Source organism: Podarcis filfolensis (genome assembly GCF_964270895.1).
Source record: "Podarcis filfolensis genome assembly, chromosome: 15".
In the NCBI taxonomy this organism is placed as follows: Eukaryota; Metazoa; Chordata; class Lepidosauria; order Squamata; family Lacertidae; genus Podarcis; species Podarcis filfolensis.
The window spans coordinates 4,666,847-4,687,598 of record NC_139618.1 but is presented as its reverse complement, the minus strand read 5'-3'; the positions used below and the strand labels follow the sequence as shown (position 1 = coordinate 4,687,598).

The following is a 20,752-nucleotide window of genomic DNA, read 5'->3' as shown; positions in this document are numbered from 1 at the left end:
ATGAAGAAAAAAGCAGAGAGAGAGAGAGAGAGAGAAAGGCAGGAGAGAATCCAGGTTAGAATACACAGATAAAAAATTTGCTTGGACTGACAGGGAAAGGTTAACTTCTCCCCCACTTCCAAAAATGCCCACCTAGCTCACTTAAGGGCTTTCAAGTTTCTGACTTATTTGCCATAGAGCCCGAGAAGAGTTCTGGGGGATACTACATGCAGACACAGGCCAAATTTGCTGGGTCTTGTCTGTTGCCCCGGGGGAAATCCAGAACTGGCCCTATATAGCTCAGGCGCAGATGACCTGTTTTGCCAGTGGAAGTTTCAAATTCTCTGCATCTCCGGTCCAAAGGGCTCATGGAAGGAGGGCAAGTCACTGCCAGGTAGGGTAGTTAAAAAGCCTGACCTGGTCTAAGGCTGCTTCCTAAGTTCCCTACAAGACTTGAGTCCCACACTGCAGATCAGCAAAAGTAGTGAGTCCTTCAGGGGAAGCTAACTGAAGAAGGCCCAAAGAGCTTCTGAGGAAGGGCTCCAGGTAAGTGCTTTGCACCCAGAAGGATCCAGATTTAATTCCTGGTGCCTCCAGGTAAGGCTCGGAAACACTCCTGCCTGAAAGCCTCTAGTGAGTTGCTGTTGTTGGCCAGTGTAGATAATACTGAGCTAGGTGGAACAAAGATCCAACATGGTTTAAACTCTGGTTTAAAGCAGTCAGATGCTGTCTCAGACTATTTTTATCTATTTAGCTGAGCATTGTCTGTAGGGGGAAGGCAACCGCATTGCCCATCACTCCATGCTTTGAACTTGGTGGGGACCCTGGTCTTTACTGCATGCAAATGCCAAGCCTCTGTTCGAAAGCTACTGGCACAATGAATGAGAAACAAGCTGTAACAGAAGCTAATGCGAAACCACCCAGGGCAACCTTCCATCAAAACAGACCAATGGCCCATCTAAGCTCAGGATTGGCTACACTGACTGGCAGCAGCTCTCTGGGGTTTTGGGAGGGGGACTTGGAACCTGGGATCTCTTCTGCATGCAAGGCAGATCGCCTCCCGCACAGAGCTACGGACCTCCCCGGCTGCTCTTTGCCCCTGCTTTTTGAGTGCTCGAGCGCAGGCGCCTCCAAGGGGTTAACTAAGGGCGATCTGCCCTCCTGGCGCGTCCCCCGCCCCTCTCCCTGCCTGGATCCAGAGAGTTCACACTCGGGACAATAAAGAAATAGAAAGAATCCGCCGCGCCCCGTGCGCAGTGCAGCCATTGGCTGGCAGCGGAGATCCGCGAAAGGCCACCCCTCGCTTTTGTTTTGTTTGCAGCCTGTTCCGGTTGGCACCGGGGTTGTGCAACCCGCGACTGACGCAGCAGAAAAGAACTGCTATTAAAACATTTGCCGGAAAGGGGCAAAGCCTGGGCGTTCCCCTTCGGGGTCAAGAGAGGGCAGCAGCGAGCAGCAGCATTTTCAGAATGGGTCATTCACATAATTCCCCCTGATGTCGGCTTCCTGGTATCTGAAGGCTGCCTGACTTTCCCAGGTGGGACAAGACTCCGGATGCCCGTGAGTGCTGGATGCTCTGTGACACACTCGGTTTAGGGTTAGGGGAGGGATGGCGAGCTTGTGGCAACCTCCCCCCGGCCAGACCAGTTGTCACCTCCGACCATTGGGCAGCGCTACCTGGGGCTGATGGGGAGTTGCAGCCCCCATGCTCGTTTTAGGTTCCGGCAGAGAAAATACGAATCACCAGGGTATTCCTGTTGGGAGGAATCTGGATCTTGCCGGATCATCGCCCTCCTATGTTTGTTTGCTTTTGGAGTATTCCAACACGGAAGGGCACAAAATTAACCCGTGGTAGTCCTGGCTCAAGAGTAGACCCACTGAAAACCATGCACATGACAAAAAAAGGCCCATTCGCTTTAACGGGTCTACCCCGAGTCAAAATGAGTTGGCAACAACTCATTTAGGGTCATATAATAGTTGGCTTGCTTCCTAAAATAGACCTCTGGGACAGTCTTCTGACCATCCTTCAATTTAAAAAGGTTCAGTTTTAAGGACTGCTGACCAGCTCTTCACCCCACCCTCTCTCTTTTTAAAAGCCAATTGTAAGAACATCAAAATAACTGGATCTGGTCATCACAGGGGACACCCAGGCGCTCCAGTGGGAAGCCGCCCCCCGCCCCCCCCAGGACCTGAGTGCTACAGCAACTCTCCCCATCATTCAGGCGATTTTTTTTTTAAAGCTGCAATGTGACAGACTAGGCTGCTGTCCCTAAGAGGATCTTTAAATTCAAACCCTGAAGCTAATCCCAGAATACAGGAAGCAGGTCCGGGGAGAAGGTGGGGTGGGGGGTGGTGAAGTCAGGAAAACAGAAATAACAAGGCTGGAGATTTCTTACCTGGGGTGCTCCTTCCGCTTTGTGGTGAAGCTTCAGCCGCTGAGTTTCCAAATATTGCTGAAAGGGCTTTTGGAGAGATGGGCCTACGCTGGGGACGGCGCTAGGTCGGGTCCCCCAAAAAGAGCAATTCAGGCAGAACATTCGGAAAGGGTAAAGCCGGGTTTGGGGGTGGGAAAGAGAGGATGGAAGAAAAGAGCACAAGAGGAAAAAAATATATTATTTAGCTGGGGTGGGGAAAAACTTACCGCCAAAATTCAAAATCACAGCTTAAGGAAGCGGGGGCGATCAAACCGGAGGCACGTGCAAGAACCACGGGTCTTTTGGGTTTTGTTTTTTTTTAAAAAAAAATAGCACGTGGTTATCGGCTTTCCTGATGGTTTGGAAGTACAGAAAACTCTCCCCTTGCAAAAAAATAAAATTAAATTAAAGGTAGAGAGAGGAAGAGACAGAGAAAGAGAAAAAAAAGGGGAAGGGAAAAAAGCCCAAATAGCAAATGTTTTTTGGCAGCCAAATGCCGGTTAGCTAGATCGGAGGCAGCAGAGAGAAGCTGGAGGTCTGAGGTTATATTGCTAACTGTTCTTCCTGAAAGCCAAGCCTGAGAGCGAGCTCAATGCATCAGCGCAGTGCCAGGAGTTCAAATGGAGTGACTTCTGAGAAGTCCCAACCATTTATCACCAAGGGTTCCTGTAAGAACTGGTTTGAACCGATTAGCAAGGAAATGACTTGGGCTTGTGTCATTCGCCCCAGTTTAAAAAAGAAACTGCCCGCCCCCCCTCCTCCCACCTCGGTGACTTGCCCCCATCGGCTCAAAAGGAGGCGGGCCTTTGCTCCAACCAAGTCCTTATTAGGACAATTCCTGCGTCATCCATCCATCTATCCATCCATTCTCTCCCCCCACTTACTCCACCCCCCTTCACACACTCCCTGGTCCAAAAAAATAAAATAAATGCATTAGCCAATTCCAAAAGGCACCTCCCACCCCCCCAAAAAGGGGGGGGGTAGAGAAAGAAGCCAGGCAATAAAAGGAGAAAGAAAAAAAAGTGGCTGATTAACAAGGAACAAAGGAAAAGCTGTGAACTTTTCCTTCTTCTGAATCATTTCATACTTTATGGCCAATGACTCTGCAGGCAAATGATAGTTACGGAACACACCTTACCTTGGGAGGAATAAGGAAAACTGATTAAAAAAACACACGCTTTCCCAGATCTCTCTGGTTTCCCAACAGGGTACGGCGTGGTGGAAAGGCTATTTGCTTCTGAAAGTGGCAACTGAAGATCATCGAGGCAATATGTTTACAGGGATATAGGTGTGGATGAAGGGGAAAGGTGTCCCTCCATCACCTGAGTAGAGAGTGGTGAAGAATAGCTTGAAAGGTGGGGAGAAAGGAAGCCAGCCAAGGACAGTTTTGCCAGAACAAGGAGATGCCCTCAGAGGCTGATAAGTTCCATATGATTAGATAAATTCTCCAGCCTCTCCCCTCCCTGCAAGTACTGTATGTGCCACTGAAATCAGAAGGGCTTGCACGTGTTGTTTAGGATTAGGATGCTAAGCTCCCAGTTGAGAGCAGGTGGGTTTGGGCAGGGGTGGGGGAGGCAGGTTCAAATCCTGGCTCGGCCGCAATGCTCAGTCTCTCAAGCTCATCCTACCTCATAGGGCTGCCAAGGAGGATGAAACCGAGGGGGGAGCAGAAGGCAGGAGCCCCTGCACCCAGGCAACTAACTGAGCCTCCTGGAAAAGTGGCAGGATGTAAAAATGTAATCAGGAAATAAACGAGAAGCTCTGTTGCTTTGCTCTTTTGAATGCAATTAAGACACTAAAGGCAGCACAGTGCTTTAAGAGGGCCGGCTCTGCCATTAGACACAATGACCATAACTCCGCATACAAAAGCCAGCTGGGCTAGTAGTTAAAACTTGCTTCAACACTGGCCATAGGATAGCATGCTCCATAGAAGCTGAGGGCAGAAGTCTAGTTGTGGAGGCACAGCTGCCTCCCTCCCACATTTTGGGGGGAAGTCCCCTCACTGTGTCTCACAGGCCATGCTAAAGCGATCTTCCCCCTCCCTTGAAAAGTGAAACAAAAAAGAAATGAAAGGTAAAAAGCCCCTTTTAACAAGTTCTAGCTAAGAGATGCCACAGAATGCGGTCAACATAATGTGCCCCAAAAGTGGGACCTAGCCCTTCTTCGTTTTCCTTGGAGACAAGTTTTTTTTTAAAGCCAACTAAAAATTAAATATTTTTTTCATTGCTCTTTTCATGGGAAATATGAAAAGTGATAGACAATGCTAGTCATACTCGGTAGATCTAACAGCATCTCAAGTTCCATTAATTTCAACTGATGTATTCTGACTTAATTTGATATCACCTATATAATTTATGTACATTTCTCCAGTTTGGATCTACTGATCCTTTTGGAAAGTTTCAAGCAACTCTTATCTTAATGCACATACATGTATTTTCCTTTAGGGGTTAAATCTGTTTTAAATAAAAATTATCCTTGCCAAAGCTGCTGTTCCCCTGAATTTATACTGCATTCTTCATCAGTCCTTAAAAATCTAGCTATGGCTATGTCCATTTTAATAACATTTAAAGCAAATTATATGCAACCCATGATTTTTAAATTTTACCATACAGTAAAGTACTTGGTTTAAATATATATATATTTTCAAGGACTGGACAGTGAACACAGTTCAAATTGGGAACCAGGTTTGGTAGTGGTATATTTTCCTTTATAATTAAAAAACATTTTCTCCCCAAGGTAATGTGATTAAGGTAAAAATTATGTCAGCTTAGGAAAGTCTGCAAAACCAAAGTGAAGACTCATCTCCCCACTATGATTGTGCAGAATGACTCGTCCAGCAAAAACGAGTCACCGTATTCTCAAAAATCACACTCGGGTTAAGATTTCAGATGACACAGAAGTCCAACAGAGAAAAGAGCTTTTGAAAAGGTAATGCTTTTGCTTGAACAAACCTGCATTAGGTAGGAAACACTTAGATGGTGAGAGTTGAATGACTGGCAAAAGAAATTATTCAGGTCTTTTTAATTGCAAGAGCCAATATCCATTTGCCATCAAAAGTTAATTGCTGAACAAAGTTCGCATTGTTCAGGATTGGGTGGGTACATTTTCTTCCTGATGCTCAGTTTTATTCTCTCTCTTTTTTATATCCCTTTTCCCGTAACAGAAAACAGTGCAGAATGACAACCTTGTAAATCCACTGCACAGTATAAATTTTATTAAGTTATTCTGTGGTCTTTCGGGAGCTGTTTATGAAATTACACAACTGAGTGTTATCTACTGAAAATTTACAGCTTGTCCAGGAAATGTACACCATAAGTTTTTTAATACAGAGGAGAATTTTTATTTATTTTAAATGTTAAAAGGCTGTAGCTTCTGCTCACTTAGTTTGATTTTTTTTAAAAAAAAACCTCTGCAATTAAGTTTGGTTTATTAATTAGCATTTTGCATACTTATTCTTCATTTATGTACGACTCTTTCAGAATGCCAAAAGGGTTAGAAACCGAAACTGAGAACAGCTGAAATGATTTTCCCATTATCCAATTAAAAGGGAACAGAAAAACACATTATGGAATTTGAGTAAAAACTTTCTAGATGGCATGGGTTTTAGTAAAGTCAGTCAACAGAGGATCTGAAAGATGTGTCCTCCAAAATGTGCATTTGAGCAATATACATCACTTTGTATATATATCACTTTGATAAGTGATGCCCTTACTATTATTACCATTATTCCACCATCCATGTGCATTACGCTTTATAGAGTGGAAGAACATACGTCCTTGCTTCAGCTACTGCTTCAGTCAGTGACAGATATTTCAGGTATTATTTCAAGAAATCTGCCTTTGCCTGGCACGGACAATGACCGCAGCGGTGTCAATGTGTTACTACACTGCGCCTTTCGTTGGGCAAAACTGCAGAGTAGTAACATAGTTCTGGCTTTCTAGATGCAAAAAATAATAATAAATTTTTTTTAAAAAAAATACTGTACAGCAAGGCTACTATCCATGCAGTGTAAAAATAAATAAATCTCAACTTCTACAGATTTTACTTTTAAAATAGTAGCTTATCTTAAAAGCAAAATAAAAATTAAAATTGGGGGGTGTTGTCCATATAGGTTACTGAAGTGCCAATCCTATACCTACTTCCCTGGGAATGAGCCCGATTTAATTCAATGGGACTTATTTCTGAGTAGTAGGATCATACTGTCAGAGCAGCCGATGTCTTATTACAACCCTGATGGTGGATATGAACAGCCACAAGCCCTGAGAAATTCTTATGATCAAAATTTTAAACATCCCTAGAATTATTAATGAATTAGCTAGGAGTCAGTTACTGGATTTACATATAAAGAATGACCCAGGTCAGCTACTAACAACAAAGGCAAATTTATATCTAAAAAGCAAAAAGGAAAAAAAAGGAAGTAAAAATTATGGTGTTCCTTGAGAAGGATGTTCCAAACTCACCTTAAATTTCGCTTTAGAAGAAACTGAGTGACAACTGGCTATAAATGTGTAAGGTATTCCTATAGTAGATTTTTTAAAAAGTATTCTTCTTTCCTACAATAAGTGTTTGTAAAGTATGCTCCTCACTGGACTTTTTTTTATTTTGAATGATGAATTGGAATAAAATTTATGCAATTAAATGAAGTACTACAATGACCGTTAACTGTTTTACAATGCAATCCTGTACGTAAATTGAGGCCAACGGGACTAATTCTACATGCAACACTTTCTTAGAAAAAGGAAATCAAGGATTACAGCCTCGATTTCCTTTTTCTAAGAAAACTAAGAGTGTGTGATTCATCTAAGTACTTCTGATCACGGAACAGAGTGGGCAACCCTAATTTTACCTTTCAATTTGATGGAACTTAACTGGATTGTGCGTCAGCTTATTTCTGTTACACTCAAGTGATGAGGTACCTAGTCGCCACTCAATGCCGAAACCTCTGAAATCAACTGGCATGTCTGAATGTATTGGATCATGGCAAATGTTTGCTAAAAGCTTAATAAAACCTAGATTTTAAAAATACCTTTAGCAACCCTGATTTTATGAAGACAGATGGGAATATAAATAAAATACAATTTGCAGTTTTATTTCTTGTACTTTTTTGTGTTTGTGTTTCAAGGCTACTACATGTACTAAATCCAGTTAAATGACCAAATAAAAAAATGGGAAATGTATATTTTGGCTTACAGAACATTTAATATTGTGAAACGTAACAATGTGCCAGTGATTTTAAATTATAGTCTGTTTTCAGGATGGCTACCATCACCCAAAATGTGCCCTTTGAGGGGGGAAAATCTGTTCTGATTACTGTCATCTGAACAAAAGGACACATTTCTATCAAAAAGGCTGAAAACATTGGTAGTGTATTTAGTATCTAAAAACTGTTTTGTTCGTCATTGCAACAAATTTTATTTGGAATTGCTTATACTGTACTGCCTTTTGGCACTAAGTATCTAATTTTGCATGCAATTAAAACAGTTTCATAAATAGCTGGGCAGATCAGAAATGGAAAAATATTATTTATAGTCTCCAGTCTTTGAAGACGATTTGTTAATATCACCTTCACAGACATTAAAACTAAAAAGCCACTATGCTGAAAGTTGAACATTTTGCATGATACATGGATTTCAGTGTGACAGTTAAAAACATGCTTTATTCCATTAAAATCAGTGGGATTGAAACTTGGCGGAATCATGCCATAATCATTATTGCTTTTATTACATTGATATCCACCCTTCTCCCAAGGAGCTCAAGAAAGCATACATCATCTCTTCATTAATCTCACAATAACCCTGCAAGGTAGGTTAGGCTGAGAGAGTCACTCTGGCAGTGGCACAGAAACTTCATGGCTGAGCAGAGATCCTAATCCAGATATCCCACAGCCCAGGTTTCTAGCCACACACTGCGCAGTGAAATGTGCCCTTCCATCAAACCCTCGTCTGAACGAATGAAGCACTATTACAACTGACACCCCACCCTAGTGGGATCAACACCCCTTTGCTTGCTGGCTCGATATTCCAAATTTTGACAACGTCCCGAGGCAATCCCCTCTGCCCATTTCTCCCCTTGCACTTATAAAATCAAAATCCCATCTGCTTTGGGGAACCCTGTGCCCCAAGTTCCAAAGTTTGCAAAAAGGTAAAGGGATCCCTGACTGTTAGGTCCAGTCGTGGACGACTCTGGGGTTGCGAGCTCATCTTGCTTTATAGGCCGAGGGAGCCAGCGTACAGCTTCCGGGTCATGTGGCCAGCATGACTAAGCCGCTTCTGGCGAAACCAGAGCAGCAAACGGAAACGCCGTTTACCTTCCTGCCGGAGCGGTACCTATTCATCTACTTGCACTTTGACGTGCTTTCGAACTGCTAGGTTGGCAGGAGCAGGGACCGAGCAACAGGAGCTCACCCCATCGTGGCGATTCGAAACACCAACCTTCTGATCGGCAAGCCCTAGGTTCTGTGGTTTAGACCACAGCGCTATCTGCGTCCCTTAAAGTTTGCATAGTACACGGTATTGCAGGAATATGGAAGCATCATCAAAATTTCAACTGCAGAAGTACACAAGATAACTTTTAAACAGCCAATTATGTGTATTACAAATCTCTGCTATGCTTTGGGAACAACGAACATTTCTCTATTAAGAATTTGGAACTGGTGTCTGTTTGGCTAGAAATTGGACCCTGTTCTTTATTCTAACAGCCAAATGGGTCAACGATCTTACATTGCCCGGTGTCCCTTTTCTTAATAAGCAACAGACAGAAACCGGTTCCAAATTGTTTAATAGCGCAGTCCTAAGTGCTAAATATAGTTAAGCTCCTCGGTCTTTTCTTTTACAAGCCAGATGGCCTGTCCTGTCCAGAATTCATTGTACTCCGGACTAACGCTTCTGGACATTTCTTGCCAGCTTTCACGGACAAGGAAGCACATGTTGCATTTAAGGATGCTGAACATCCTTCAAGCAGCCGGCCAAATGCACTTCTGAGAGCTGCAGGTTGCTGTTGTTTTTGGTTGTTGTTTAAAAAAAGAGGGAAAGTAACTAGCCCTCATGAGGAAGGAAAGCTTAAGGAGATGGCGATGGCATATTTGAAAGCTTCAGAGTAAAAAGCAGTGGTTGGTTTGCCATTCCAGTAATTGGGTGGGATTTTTCTGTGGCACCACAAACCCTTGCGCTCCTACTTCAGAAAATTCTCATGCTCTAAAGGAGTGGTTGTCAAGACTCTGGATCAGTTTTTTAAACTCCACGCAGCAACACAGGACTGACTCTCTCCCTCTCTCTTCTGTCTATTGTTTCCTCTCCTGTTCCGACAATTTCTCGTCATTTTCTCCACTCTGTTCCATCTTCCCCTCTCCCTCACCTTGGCTGCCTCTATCCATCAACCTAACACTTTCTAGTCTCCTCTCTTTCTCCATCAGCCGTGGTTCACAGTTCCTAAAACCACTTACAAAAGTGTGCACTGAAAAGCATTCTGTTCAAACAACAGTTCATCTACCAATTCTGAAAGTTTTAAAAGAAGGTAACTAACCTACAGCAGACAAATATTGAGCCCCTGTCCCCATATCCATTGGGAAAGAGGTGCTAGAAGATTTCAACTAGGGGAGTTAAGTAGGTGATTAGTACAGTGGTACCTCGGGTAACAGACGCTTCAGGTTACAGACTCCGCTAACCCAGAAATAGTACCTCAGGTTAAGAACTTTGCTTCAGGATGAGAACAGAAATTGTGAGGCAGCAGTGGGAGGCCCCATTAGCTAAAGTGGTGCTTCAGGTTAAGAACAGTTTCAGGTTAAGAACAGACCTCCGGAACGAATTAAGTACTTAACCCGAGGTACCACTGTAGCTGCTTTCCCCTCTGTTCACACAGAACAGATTTGGAAGTGAACAGAATGGCAGAGGCTGGAGATGATGAATGAAGGGTCTCCTTTCCAGTAGTGACTGATGTGATAATGCAGAGCTGCAGAGCCACCCTCCTGAAACCAGCTTACCTGGACAGGTCAGGGCAGTGGCGAGGTTGGAGATGGGCGAAAGCATGAAATCTGGCAGCACATCAGCCACGAATGGATTATGACCCTCCTCCCATACAACCACAGAGAAGGGAGGTGTGTGTGAAAGCGAGTTAGATTGGCATCTTGGCTCTTTGCTTGCCTCTTTGTTTCTGATACAAAAGGAAATACCTCACTCTTAAGCAGACCGCTGGCCCATCGGGCACTGAACAGCCGACTCAACTTGGCAGTGTTTTTTATTCCCAGGCAGGGTCTTTCAAGGCACACGTTTGCATATGGTTTGCATGTGCATCAATGCAAATTTAGGGAACCAAAGGAAAAAGGTGCCTGCAAGCTATTTTTTAAAATAAAGAGAGGAAGATGATTGGGGGCACACTGCAAAAGACCTTGGGCTCAGACAGTGGCGTAGCGTGGGTTGTCAGAACCCGGGGCAAGGCAAGTAATTTGCACCCCTAACCCGTGGATTTGCGCCCCCTAACCCTAACCCCCAGATGTTGCGCCCGGTCCCCCCTGCACCCCCCACGCTACGCCACTGGGCTCAGACCTCCACAGGTCTCCCACCCCTAGGTCTCATCCAACGAGGTACAGTGGTACCTCAGGTTAAGTACTTAATTCGTTCCAGAGGCCCGTTCTTAACCTGAAACTGTTCTTAACCTGAAGCACCACTTTAGCTAATGGGGCCTGCTGCTGCTGCCACCGGAGCACGATTTCTGTTCTCATCCTGAAGCAAAGTTCTTAACCTGAGGTATTATTTTTGGGTTAGCGGAGTCTGTAACCTGAAGTGTATGTAACCCGAGGTACCACTGTACTTTTAAAGATTGCCTGAAGATATGCATACAAAGTATGTAGTCAACACTCAGCTCTGCCATTCCTCCCAATACCTCTTTTAGCCAGCAGTTCCCCACTTAATTCTGCCAAACCACGAGGACTAGAAACCTGAGTGCCAGTGGGCAGCAGAAAGCAGGTACCATATTCCTGGCCCCAGGCCTATTAGTTTTTGCCATGATGGAGCCGGGGAATTTGACCTAGCAACCCTGAGGCTTCTTCCTGGCTCTCCCTTTGACAACCTGAGTGAGTCAGGACTGCAGGCATCAGATGTGGCCAACGGACTCTGCTCCCTTTGAAATTGTATCGCAGAAGCAGATCGTTGAAACATGTTACCTCGAAGGAAGGAAGGAAGGAAGGCGCCGTAAGGTGATGTACATCATGCAAACTATACGCAGCAAGATGCACATTGATGGGTGACTTCAGAATGAGTCACATCTCCATCTCATCTCACAACCCTGCTCTGGAAGGAGAAACAAAGATGTGAGGAGTAAGAAGGGGTGTCTGTGCAGGCTTGCTAAATGCTCTAGTGATGCTCTTGGCTATTAACATTTACATCTACATTTAAAGCATCTAGTCCAGCATCTTGATCTCACATTAGTCAGCTGGATGCCTGTGGGAAATCAGCAAGCAGGATTCGACCGCAAGAGCACTCTCCCCTCCTGTGGTTTCCAGCAATTGGTATATGGCTTCCTGGGAACCGTAGTTCATGCCTTACAGAGCTACGATTCCCAGCACCCTTACACTACAGTTCCCAGGATTTAATTTTATATTATATTTTTTGGTGGGGAAAGCCATGGGTTTTAAGCATATGGTGGGTACACATCCTTCACTGAACGATTTGCCATTATGGGAATGCCAGAGGGGACATTCTCGCCGAAAATGGCAAGCCTTCTTTGCAAGCAGAAGATCCAATCCCTAGTATCTCTAGGTAAGAGTAGGAAAGACTCTCTGACTGATCCCAGAAATCTGTCGCCTGTAAGTGAGACTGTTTTTTTTGGGGGGGGAACCCATTGGCTGCATCAGGCTCACAGGTTTCCCCACCCGCTGTAGATGATAAATGAGCTGGATGGACCAATGACCTTACTCGGCTAAAGGCATGTTCCAACTTTTCTAGAATCATAATTTATTTTTAGGGGACGGAACGCAGCTCGGTGCAGAGCACCTGCTTTGCAACGCAGAAGGAATCTGGTTCAATCCCCGGCACCCCCAGTTAAAAACTAAGGTGATTGGAAAGCCTTCTACTTCCCCATGGGGCCACATAACCTGGCTCTGCAAAGATCACTTGGCTCGCCTGGAGAAATTATGCTTGGGGAGCAGCACCCTGCAGAATGTCTTAGGGTGGTGATCCCAAAACTGGCATTTTCTGCTGCCGCTGCCCCCCCCCCATAGGGGAAGCAGCGACCATCCATACCCCCCCCCCCAAGTAGGACAGCATGCAGAAGGGGCTGGCTGAGGCTGGTAGGGCAGTGCCCCATGTGCCCAAATGGCCCAGCCTCCACTGCCCATGCTCAATGCAGTTACCCTGAGCATCGCTAGGACATGACGATGGAGAGAGGGAGGGAGAGACACACGCACAGGGGTGGTTTTGGGGCAGCAACCTCGCGCCTGCCATAACTTCTGCTTCCAGCCCGTCTTGCATCATAGGAAACAGAGCCTAACGTTTTGCTTAAAAGTTTCCAGGGTCTCTATGTTTGGGGCCAAAGTTGTTCCAAATGACTGTATGGGTACTGTTTTAATAACTGCACCAGACTCTATTAAAAAAAAAGAAAGAAAGAGGAGAGTCCGGAATAAAAACAGCTGTTCAAGGCCGAACCGCTGAACAACATCTCTTTGTGGCTTTGTACTTTCTTGGGGGAGTGGTGGCTGGAGTTTTTATTTTTAAAAAGAGGAGCTGTTTGTTTATTATGTGTTGCAGTTATATAGCTCAACTTTCCACCCAGAAGCTCAAAGCAGTGTACATGGTTTCCCGCCCTTCCACATCTTCTCCTCATGACAACCCCTGTGAGGTAGGCCAGGGCTGAGAGGTAACGACTGGCCCAAGGTCACCCAGTGGGCTTCATGGCTGAGTCCTGAGTCGGGATTCGAACCCTGGTCTCTCATGTCCGAGCCCAACACTCTAAGCACTGTTACACCACACTGCTTCTCTTTACCATAGGTAATTCCCTCCCGTGGAAGAGTCTGCAGATCACCCCTTGCCACCAAATTGCCACGCAAGAACCTTTGGCACTCGTTTTTTAGGGAAGGGCCGTTGCTCAGTAGAAGAGCATCTTTTAGGAGAGACCCCAGCCTGAATCCCTGGAGAGCTGCTGCTAGTCACAGACTCAGAGAGTCGCAAAGGACCCCAGGGTCATCTAGTCCAACCCCCTGCAATGCAGGATGCTCAACCGAAGCGTCTAGACAGTGCAGGCAATACTGAGCTAGACATGCCAATGGTTTGATGCAGCCTAAGGCAGCTTCCTGGGACGCGGGTGGAGCTGTGGGTTAAACCACAGAGCCTAGGACTTGCCGATCAGAAGGTCAGCAGTTCGAATCCCTGCGACAGGGTGAGCTCCTGTTGCTCTGCCCTGCTCCTGCCAACCTAGCAGTTCGAAAGCACCTCAAAGTGCAAGTAGATAAATAGGTACCACTCCAGCGGGAAGGTAAACGGCGTTTCCGTGTGCTGCTCTGGTTTGCCAGAAGTGGCTTCGTCATGCTGGCCACATGACCCGGAAGCTGTACGCCAGCTCCCTTGGCCAATAAAGCGAGATGAGCGCCGCAACCCCAGAGTTGTCCCGACTGGACCTAACGGTCAGGGGTCCCTTTACCTTTACCTTTAAGGCAGCTTCCTGTGTTCCCAACTCTTAATATGAAATGGAAGGCTGTAGTTCCAGTTTTAAAGCACCTACTTTTCATGCAGAAGGGTTCTAGTTCAACCCCTTCTTCGGCATCTTCAGGCAGGGCTACGGGAAGAGGGCTACGGGAAGAACCTCTCCCTCCTGAAATCTTGAAGAGCTGCTGCCTGTCAGTGCAGACAGTACTGAACTGGGGGGAGGGCAAGGATCTGTAAGGAATCTTGCTACATTCCCATTTTAAAGAAGAAAAATAATCTGGGACAAGTCTCGGGAGGAGAAGATGCTTATGTAAATGCAGAGAAGCAAAAGAGGAGGGTTTTTTGGGGGGGGAGGAATAGGAGATCCTGGTAAAGCATTCTCTGTTGCAGGGGTTGCTAATCTGTTCTCCAAGATCCACATCTTGTTCCCGCTCCCTGCCGCACCCAGAGACTCCTTCCACCTGGTTTATCTGAACCTTGAAATGGCTCATTTAATTCCACACACAGACACTCCCCCACCTCCAGACGGTGATATAAACGGCTTTTAACGGTTAGATATTTTTTTTAATGATTTGTCATTTCCTGTAATGATAAAAGGTTCTCACAGCCTTTAAAAAAAAAAGCCACCCGTTTCCCCCACGCTCAGCCAATACCAAGGCAAGATGCAAGGCGATTCAGAACAAACCCAGAACTTTGAGGAGCTTGACTCAGTTGTAAAAGATCACACTGCAGCAGAAATTCTGGATCAGCTCCAGAAGAGAGCTTGCCACTCCAAACCAAGGTCGCTTACAAACAGACTTGGAGAGTCTGCTTTCTGGAGATATGCTTTCATTTCAGCATTAAAAGTGTGTGCGTATGTGTGTGTGTGTGTGTGTGTGTGTGTGTGTATATACACACACACACACACACACTATATATATATATACTATATATATACACACATACATACATACTTGCTATATATAGTTGCCAGCAGCACTGGCAAAAGGAAGTGATGAGATTTCTGAAGATCAGTTCAAGCAGATCTTGTTGGCTTTATATTAGTTTTAAGGCTCCAATCCTACACACACTTATTCGGGGATAAGTCCCACAGTGGACCTTCCCTCTTGAGTGAACGGGAAGGATGTTAAGGGCTGAAACCCACTCTTCCTCTTTCCATTCATGGTGAACATTCATATATCATCTTAATACCTTCCTTCCCCAATCATTCCAGGTTTTAGTATGGTATACCCGGAGGCCCAAATCACCGTTTTCGAATACTCTTGCGTTCATTGCCCTGGACTGAAAGAAAACCCAGGACCAGATAGTACAATTTGCTCTGCCTCTCTCCCTAGGCGCTCATAAAACACAGACAGTAATCTCTTTGGGGCCTGTTGCTTATTCTTACTCCATTAGGCACCACCAGCACGACACGTTTTCCTCCAAGGAGCTTGAGGTGACTTATTCTCACAACAACCCTGCGAGGTGGGGATAGGCTCAGACCGCAACTGGCCCCAAATCACTCACTGAGTGAGCTTCATGACCATGCGTGGATTGGAACCCTGGTCTCCCAGATCTTAATCTGATCCACTACACCACACTGGCTCCTGAAAACGTGTGCGAGGGCATGTGTTTTTGTGCACATCTGCTGGGCGTATATTTTGATTAACAGCTGCAGGTGAGAGCTTTTTTCTCAGTAGGCGCTGCATTCATTTCACTGCAGGAGAAATCCTGGCTGGCTGGGGCCAATGACCTTTGCAGATTCAAATACAATCCTACTGACCACAGCTCCTGATCGCACACTCAACTGTCTTTCGGCTGCTGGGTTAAATCCCTGTAGCTCTTTTTTCACACACACACACACACACACACACACACACACACACACCCTCCTCTCAACCCCACAATTACTGTGCTGCTACTGCGATCCATTTAAAAAGGGTTTAAAGACCTTACGTGTCTAGAATTTCCTTCACATCTGCGCCTCCTTTTCAAAATAATAAATGGAACTTTCTCCCTTCCCCCTTCTGTTTCAGAGTTGCCCAACTTGCGTACTGGGCTGAGTAAAGAATGTTTTCAACCCAATTGGATGAATTTGGTGGGAAGAGGTCGCTTACAGCACACGCAGAGAAAACGAGAGATCCCAATGCCATGACTGACAAACTTCTGAGACAGTTACACATCTTCTTGGCTTCAGCATCTTTTCCTAACCAAAAGCATTAAGACAAAGCCAGTGCAACCCTTCGATTTCTTTGCTTCGAAGAGCTTTGAAACTCCAGCTTGTTCCCTATTAGATGCTGAGCTTGGGCTCTTCTTCCCACCTGGAGGAGGGGTTTGGATGTTCTCTGTGTCCAGTTGGTTGCCACAAAAGCTTCAGAAAAGCCGCAGCAGAGGTGGTGGTGGGAGCCTGTGGCCCTCTAGGTGTTTATTTGCTTTTCATTCATTCAATTGACATCCCAGAAGGAGCCTGGGGCAGCAAACGGCAAGCGATTGAAAACATATGGAAAGGCAATTCCAATACACAAGCAGATGGGGAAAGTTCTGAACTTGAAAGGCTCCCATCAGCCCATGGCTGGGGTGGGGAAGATGGGAGTTGGAGTCCAGTGACATCTGGAGGGCCACATGCTCTCCACCCCCCCCCAATTTTAACCCACTGGTGCAATGCTGTTTAAGCTGAAGCACATTGGATACTTGGATTAAACAGCATCGTGTTCAGTAGGGAAATATATAAAGGTACCTACAGACCCATCTGGCAACCCGGTTTCAGGTTTCGTACCTGCAGCTTTAGCAAATGGTTTTATTGATGTATTTCTAGTCGTCTGCTGTTCATGAGGAGCCCAGTACTTTTGTGGTCTGCTTTGGGGACAGGTGGGTAATGCTTGCCCGTATCCATGACAACTACACAGAAATGCACCGCAAAGCATTGTCGTAATTTATTTTTATTTTTAACGTTCCAGTGTAGAGCTACTTTCTGTGGCACTACCCCGCTCTCCTGCCTAGCGTCACGTAACACTTTGCAGAAGTTGGGAACGGCTTGGAAATTCCCCATCGGGCAGCTTAAAACGGCTGCAAAGAGGGGAGTGCTCTCCCTCTTGATAGCAAAGCAATTTATTAAATCGCAGGAGGACGGAGGGAGTGAAAAGGAGGATGGGGGCTGGCTTCCTTTGACAGGGGTATGGTCTGCCAAACCATGTTCATTTTGCAGAAACAGCTCTTAAAAGAAATAAATGGCTGGGAATCCCTCAACCCACACTGAAAGGGTCTTTATGATTTCATACATAGTCATTTAGCTGACAGTCTCAAAAAGAAAAAGCAAGAAAAAGATACCAAAAAACCCCCAAACAAAAATAATATTCCTTGCAGTGAAATTAATTAAATCTGCTTGGATAAAAGAAAAGCACCACAGAGCAAATAAATAAATATGCTAGACATCATAATCGTGTGACAGAGTTCTTCTTACTTCGAGTGGGAGGAGTAAGGAAGGCAGCCAGAAAACAAGGAAGGTTGCAACATTTAGTTTTTAAGTGGCTGGAAAGAAATACACTTGACTGTGTATCTTTCAAAGAATATATACAGTACAGAACGGCTATGAAAATCTCTCACTACACACCCCCTTGCCCAAAATATAAAGTAAAATATTGTGTGCACGCATTTGATTTTATAAATATAGGTTGCCACAAGCACAGCGTCTGGCGATAATAGGAAAATTTTGCAGCCCATGCCTGGAACTGGGCGAGGATATTCAAGAAACCCAATGGGATCTGTTTACATAGAAAGCAAACCTCGCTGGTTCAGATGGGATTTGCTCCCAGGTAATGGTGCAAAAAAATCTGCAGCCTAGATTTGGCTCCGGCTGTCTTCAATTAAATCCACCAGGACGAAGAACATGCCTAGCAAGTTTACATTGTGCACCGCAAAAGGGTGAGCTACACTTTGCGTCCAATAATGATTAAGAAATTCTGGTTCCTCCTGTGGTTTTTGCACATGGTTTTATATACGCTACTCTGGGGAGACACAGATGAGGTCATGTTTGAGAGACAGAAATAATAATAATAATAAAAGCCAAACGATATCAGGACATTGCAGAAGTCTTCCCATCTCCCGAGAACATTTTTGAAGCCTGAGGTGAACCACCCAACGAAGTTTGGAATCTGATAGAATCTTTTGCAAAGATATTAAGCAATGTAAGGGGGGAAGAGATAGAAACTCTCTTGAAAGTTGATGAGTGAGGACGAAAAACGCTACTAGTTTTGGTCTGAAGATTTATGGGTGTTTTTGAAGAGCCCTCACTTCAGAACATCAGCTTTCATACTGTATACCGTACTTTTCCATGTATAAGACTAGGTTTCTTTACTTTAAAATAAGGTTAAAAATCTGGGGGTGTCTTATACATGGATAGTGCATATGCCCATTTTCTAAATTTGGGTCCCTAAAAGCAGGGGGCGTCTTATACATGGGGGTGTCTTATACATGGAAATATATGGTACATATAATAAATAATAATATAAACCTGGATCTGTCTGCATTCAGAGCAGGTTTCTTAAAAAGCTATTTATACCCTGTTTTTCAAGGCAAAAAGCTTTCACAAAGTGGTTTACAATAATAGTTGAAGTAGCATACAGATCTTCCCTGAATCTCTTCTACTTTGTACGATTAAGTGTTCCAGTAGTTTAGGAGATGGGGGGCGGGATCCTAATTCACAGCGAAAATCTGTACTGCACCACCTTTCAGATTGCCTTTGAGAATGGTCATTACAATGATGAATGAGCACTCATAGACTTTTATTTTGTAAACAACGACAATGCATTTGGAAGCTCCGGAAGTTATAAAAAACAGATTTGTTCCAGCACTGAATTGTTCAAGAATGTAACTTTGGATGCTCCAGCTCCTCTGCATAATGCTACCCATGTCTAGTTTACATACTTCCAGAGCAATTACTTCAAGACATTGCGATTCTGAAAAGTATCTTCGAGACAAATCCACACACACCCAGCAAATACACGCAAGAAAATACTAAGGATCATGGATATTAGCTCTATCAACTGTACACACAACATAACACACACACACACGGGTCAAATCTCAACCTAGGATGGGGAAGGGGTAGAGATATCGTGAAATCAGGAGGAAATGCGAGGAGGGAGAGAAAGGAAAGAAAGGAAAGAAAGGAAAGAAAGAAAGAAAGAAAGAAAGGAAAGAATACAGTACAAAATAAAAGTTGGCCCCACATAGCATTGGGGGGGGGATTAATGCTGGGCCCCAAAATGAAAAGGCTGAAGACCACGTATAATTCCTCAACCTGATTCCCACCAGATATTCTGAACTACAACTGTGCCCTGACAACTGGCCATGCTGGCCAGAGCTGATAAAATTGGGGGGATTGGACACAGACTATAATCGTCCAGGGGTCCTTTACCTTTTTTTACATATATATACAGAGCGAGAGAGCATGCAAGCAAGAGTACTAGGTGTTTTCTGTAGCTTCCAAAAAAAACCCACCACACACAAAAAACAAGAATCAGGATTCTGCACCAGGGTTAACCCAATTTCTGTGTGACTTTCAAGTGATTTCTGCAAATTGCATTCACGGGGAGTGGAGATTTCAATACCTTTGCATGTATTTGTGGAATTTGTATTAAAAATGTGTGCAGTACCAAATTTATTCAGCGGTTGCTGGTCATGTGGAGCAGCAAGGAAGGGAATGGGCACAACATCAATTCGTCAATGCCTTTATAAATGGGCATTCGTTTTTTTCTTTTTAAAAACTCTGCTATTGTCCCTTTTAACATGGGACAGGGCAGACAGGATACAAGCCAACAGATATTTAAAAATATAAAATAATTGCATGCTTGTTATCTACAGCCTTGCTCTATTTCCTGCCCATAAGAGTCAATAAATTCTTCGTTTTAAAACAAGTCTGAATCACTTCCTAAGACAGATGGACACTCATTTGGGAAGGGGTGTGTGGAAACATAGGGAATTCATGTATTTTCTAAAACAGGAATAGCTTGTCTATGAAAAGTGAGCAAGCTTTTCTAATGAAACAACATGCTGCTAATACCCCCAGAATCATTGTTTTCTCCTTTGACATTTCGAAACATACTCCACATTCTAGTACCAAAGCACTTCTGAAGAGGAGCTTTGTACTTCAGAAATATACTGTTTACATTGAAGGTTGTTGAATATCTTCATTTTCGCAAGCACTTTAAGTAAGCTTACTGATTTTATGGTTGGTTCTCTCTTTATTGTATCATTTTTAACCTTACCGTACACCACTCAGAATCTAAGGTGTTAAGTGGTGTGTGTGAGTGTGTATTTAGCATTTAGCATATATATCTCTCAATACAACCGAGCACACTGCCAGGCATTTAGGATGATAAAGTACCCAGGACACATGAAAAGCATCTTGTTGAGCTGGACCAGGCATGCCAGGACTCTAACTCCAATGAGCCCCACACAACAGAGCCAATTATCAGGGGTGATGGGAGTTGTAGTCCAGCAACATCTGGAGGGCACCACAACTGGACAACAAAACTAGCAGACTATGGCTACAGTCCTAAACTGGGCTGTAAATTCTACTGGGCTGTCTCCAATGCTTTTCCTGCTTAGAGAAGACCTATGGAAATTAACGGACACGACTAACTTAGGTTCGTTAGTTTCAGTGGGTCTACACACTGTCTTAATAGTTTCACTTAAGACAGTGTGTAGATCCACTGAAACTAACGAACCTAAGTTAGTCATGTCCGT

The 20,752-nt window shown here is 44.5% G+C and overlaps 1 protein-coding gene and 1 long non-coding RNA gene across 8 annotated transcripts in view; one reads left to right on the top strand and one right to left on the bottom strand.

Moving 5' to 3' along the window:
* VMP1 (vacuole membrane protein 1) overlaps positions 1–20,752 on the bottom strand; it is a 104,419-nt gene that overhangs the window by 1,430 nt on the left and 82,237 nt on the right. For 5 of the 6 annotated variants that reach the window (XM_083587887.1, XM_083587891.1, XM_083587889.1 and 2 more), the window contains exon 11: positions 2,376–2,475. In XM_083587887.1, coding sequence (XP_083444013.1) covers positions 2,376–2,475 — 100 coding nt within the window. Of the gene's footprint in view, positions 1–2,375; positions 2,476–16,937; positions 20,673–20,752 lie in introns of those variants that run through there. The other variant, XR_014541939.1, reaches the window with a different exon arrangement.
* On the top strand, positions 6–17,442 carry LOC310750211. Of its 2 annotated transcripts, XR_014541973.1 has the most exons (3): positions 21–1,539; positions 5,217–5,321; positions 16,042–17,442. It is a non-coding gene; the product is annotated as an uncharacterized lncRNA (long non-coding RNA). The 2 variants fall into 2 exon arrangements; XR_014541974.1 differs by lacking the exon at positions 16,042–17,442 and having other exon boundaries at positions 6–1,539; positions 5,130–7,481.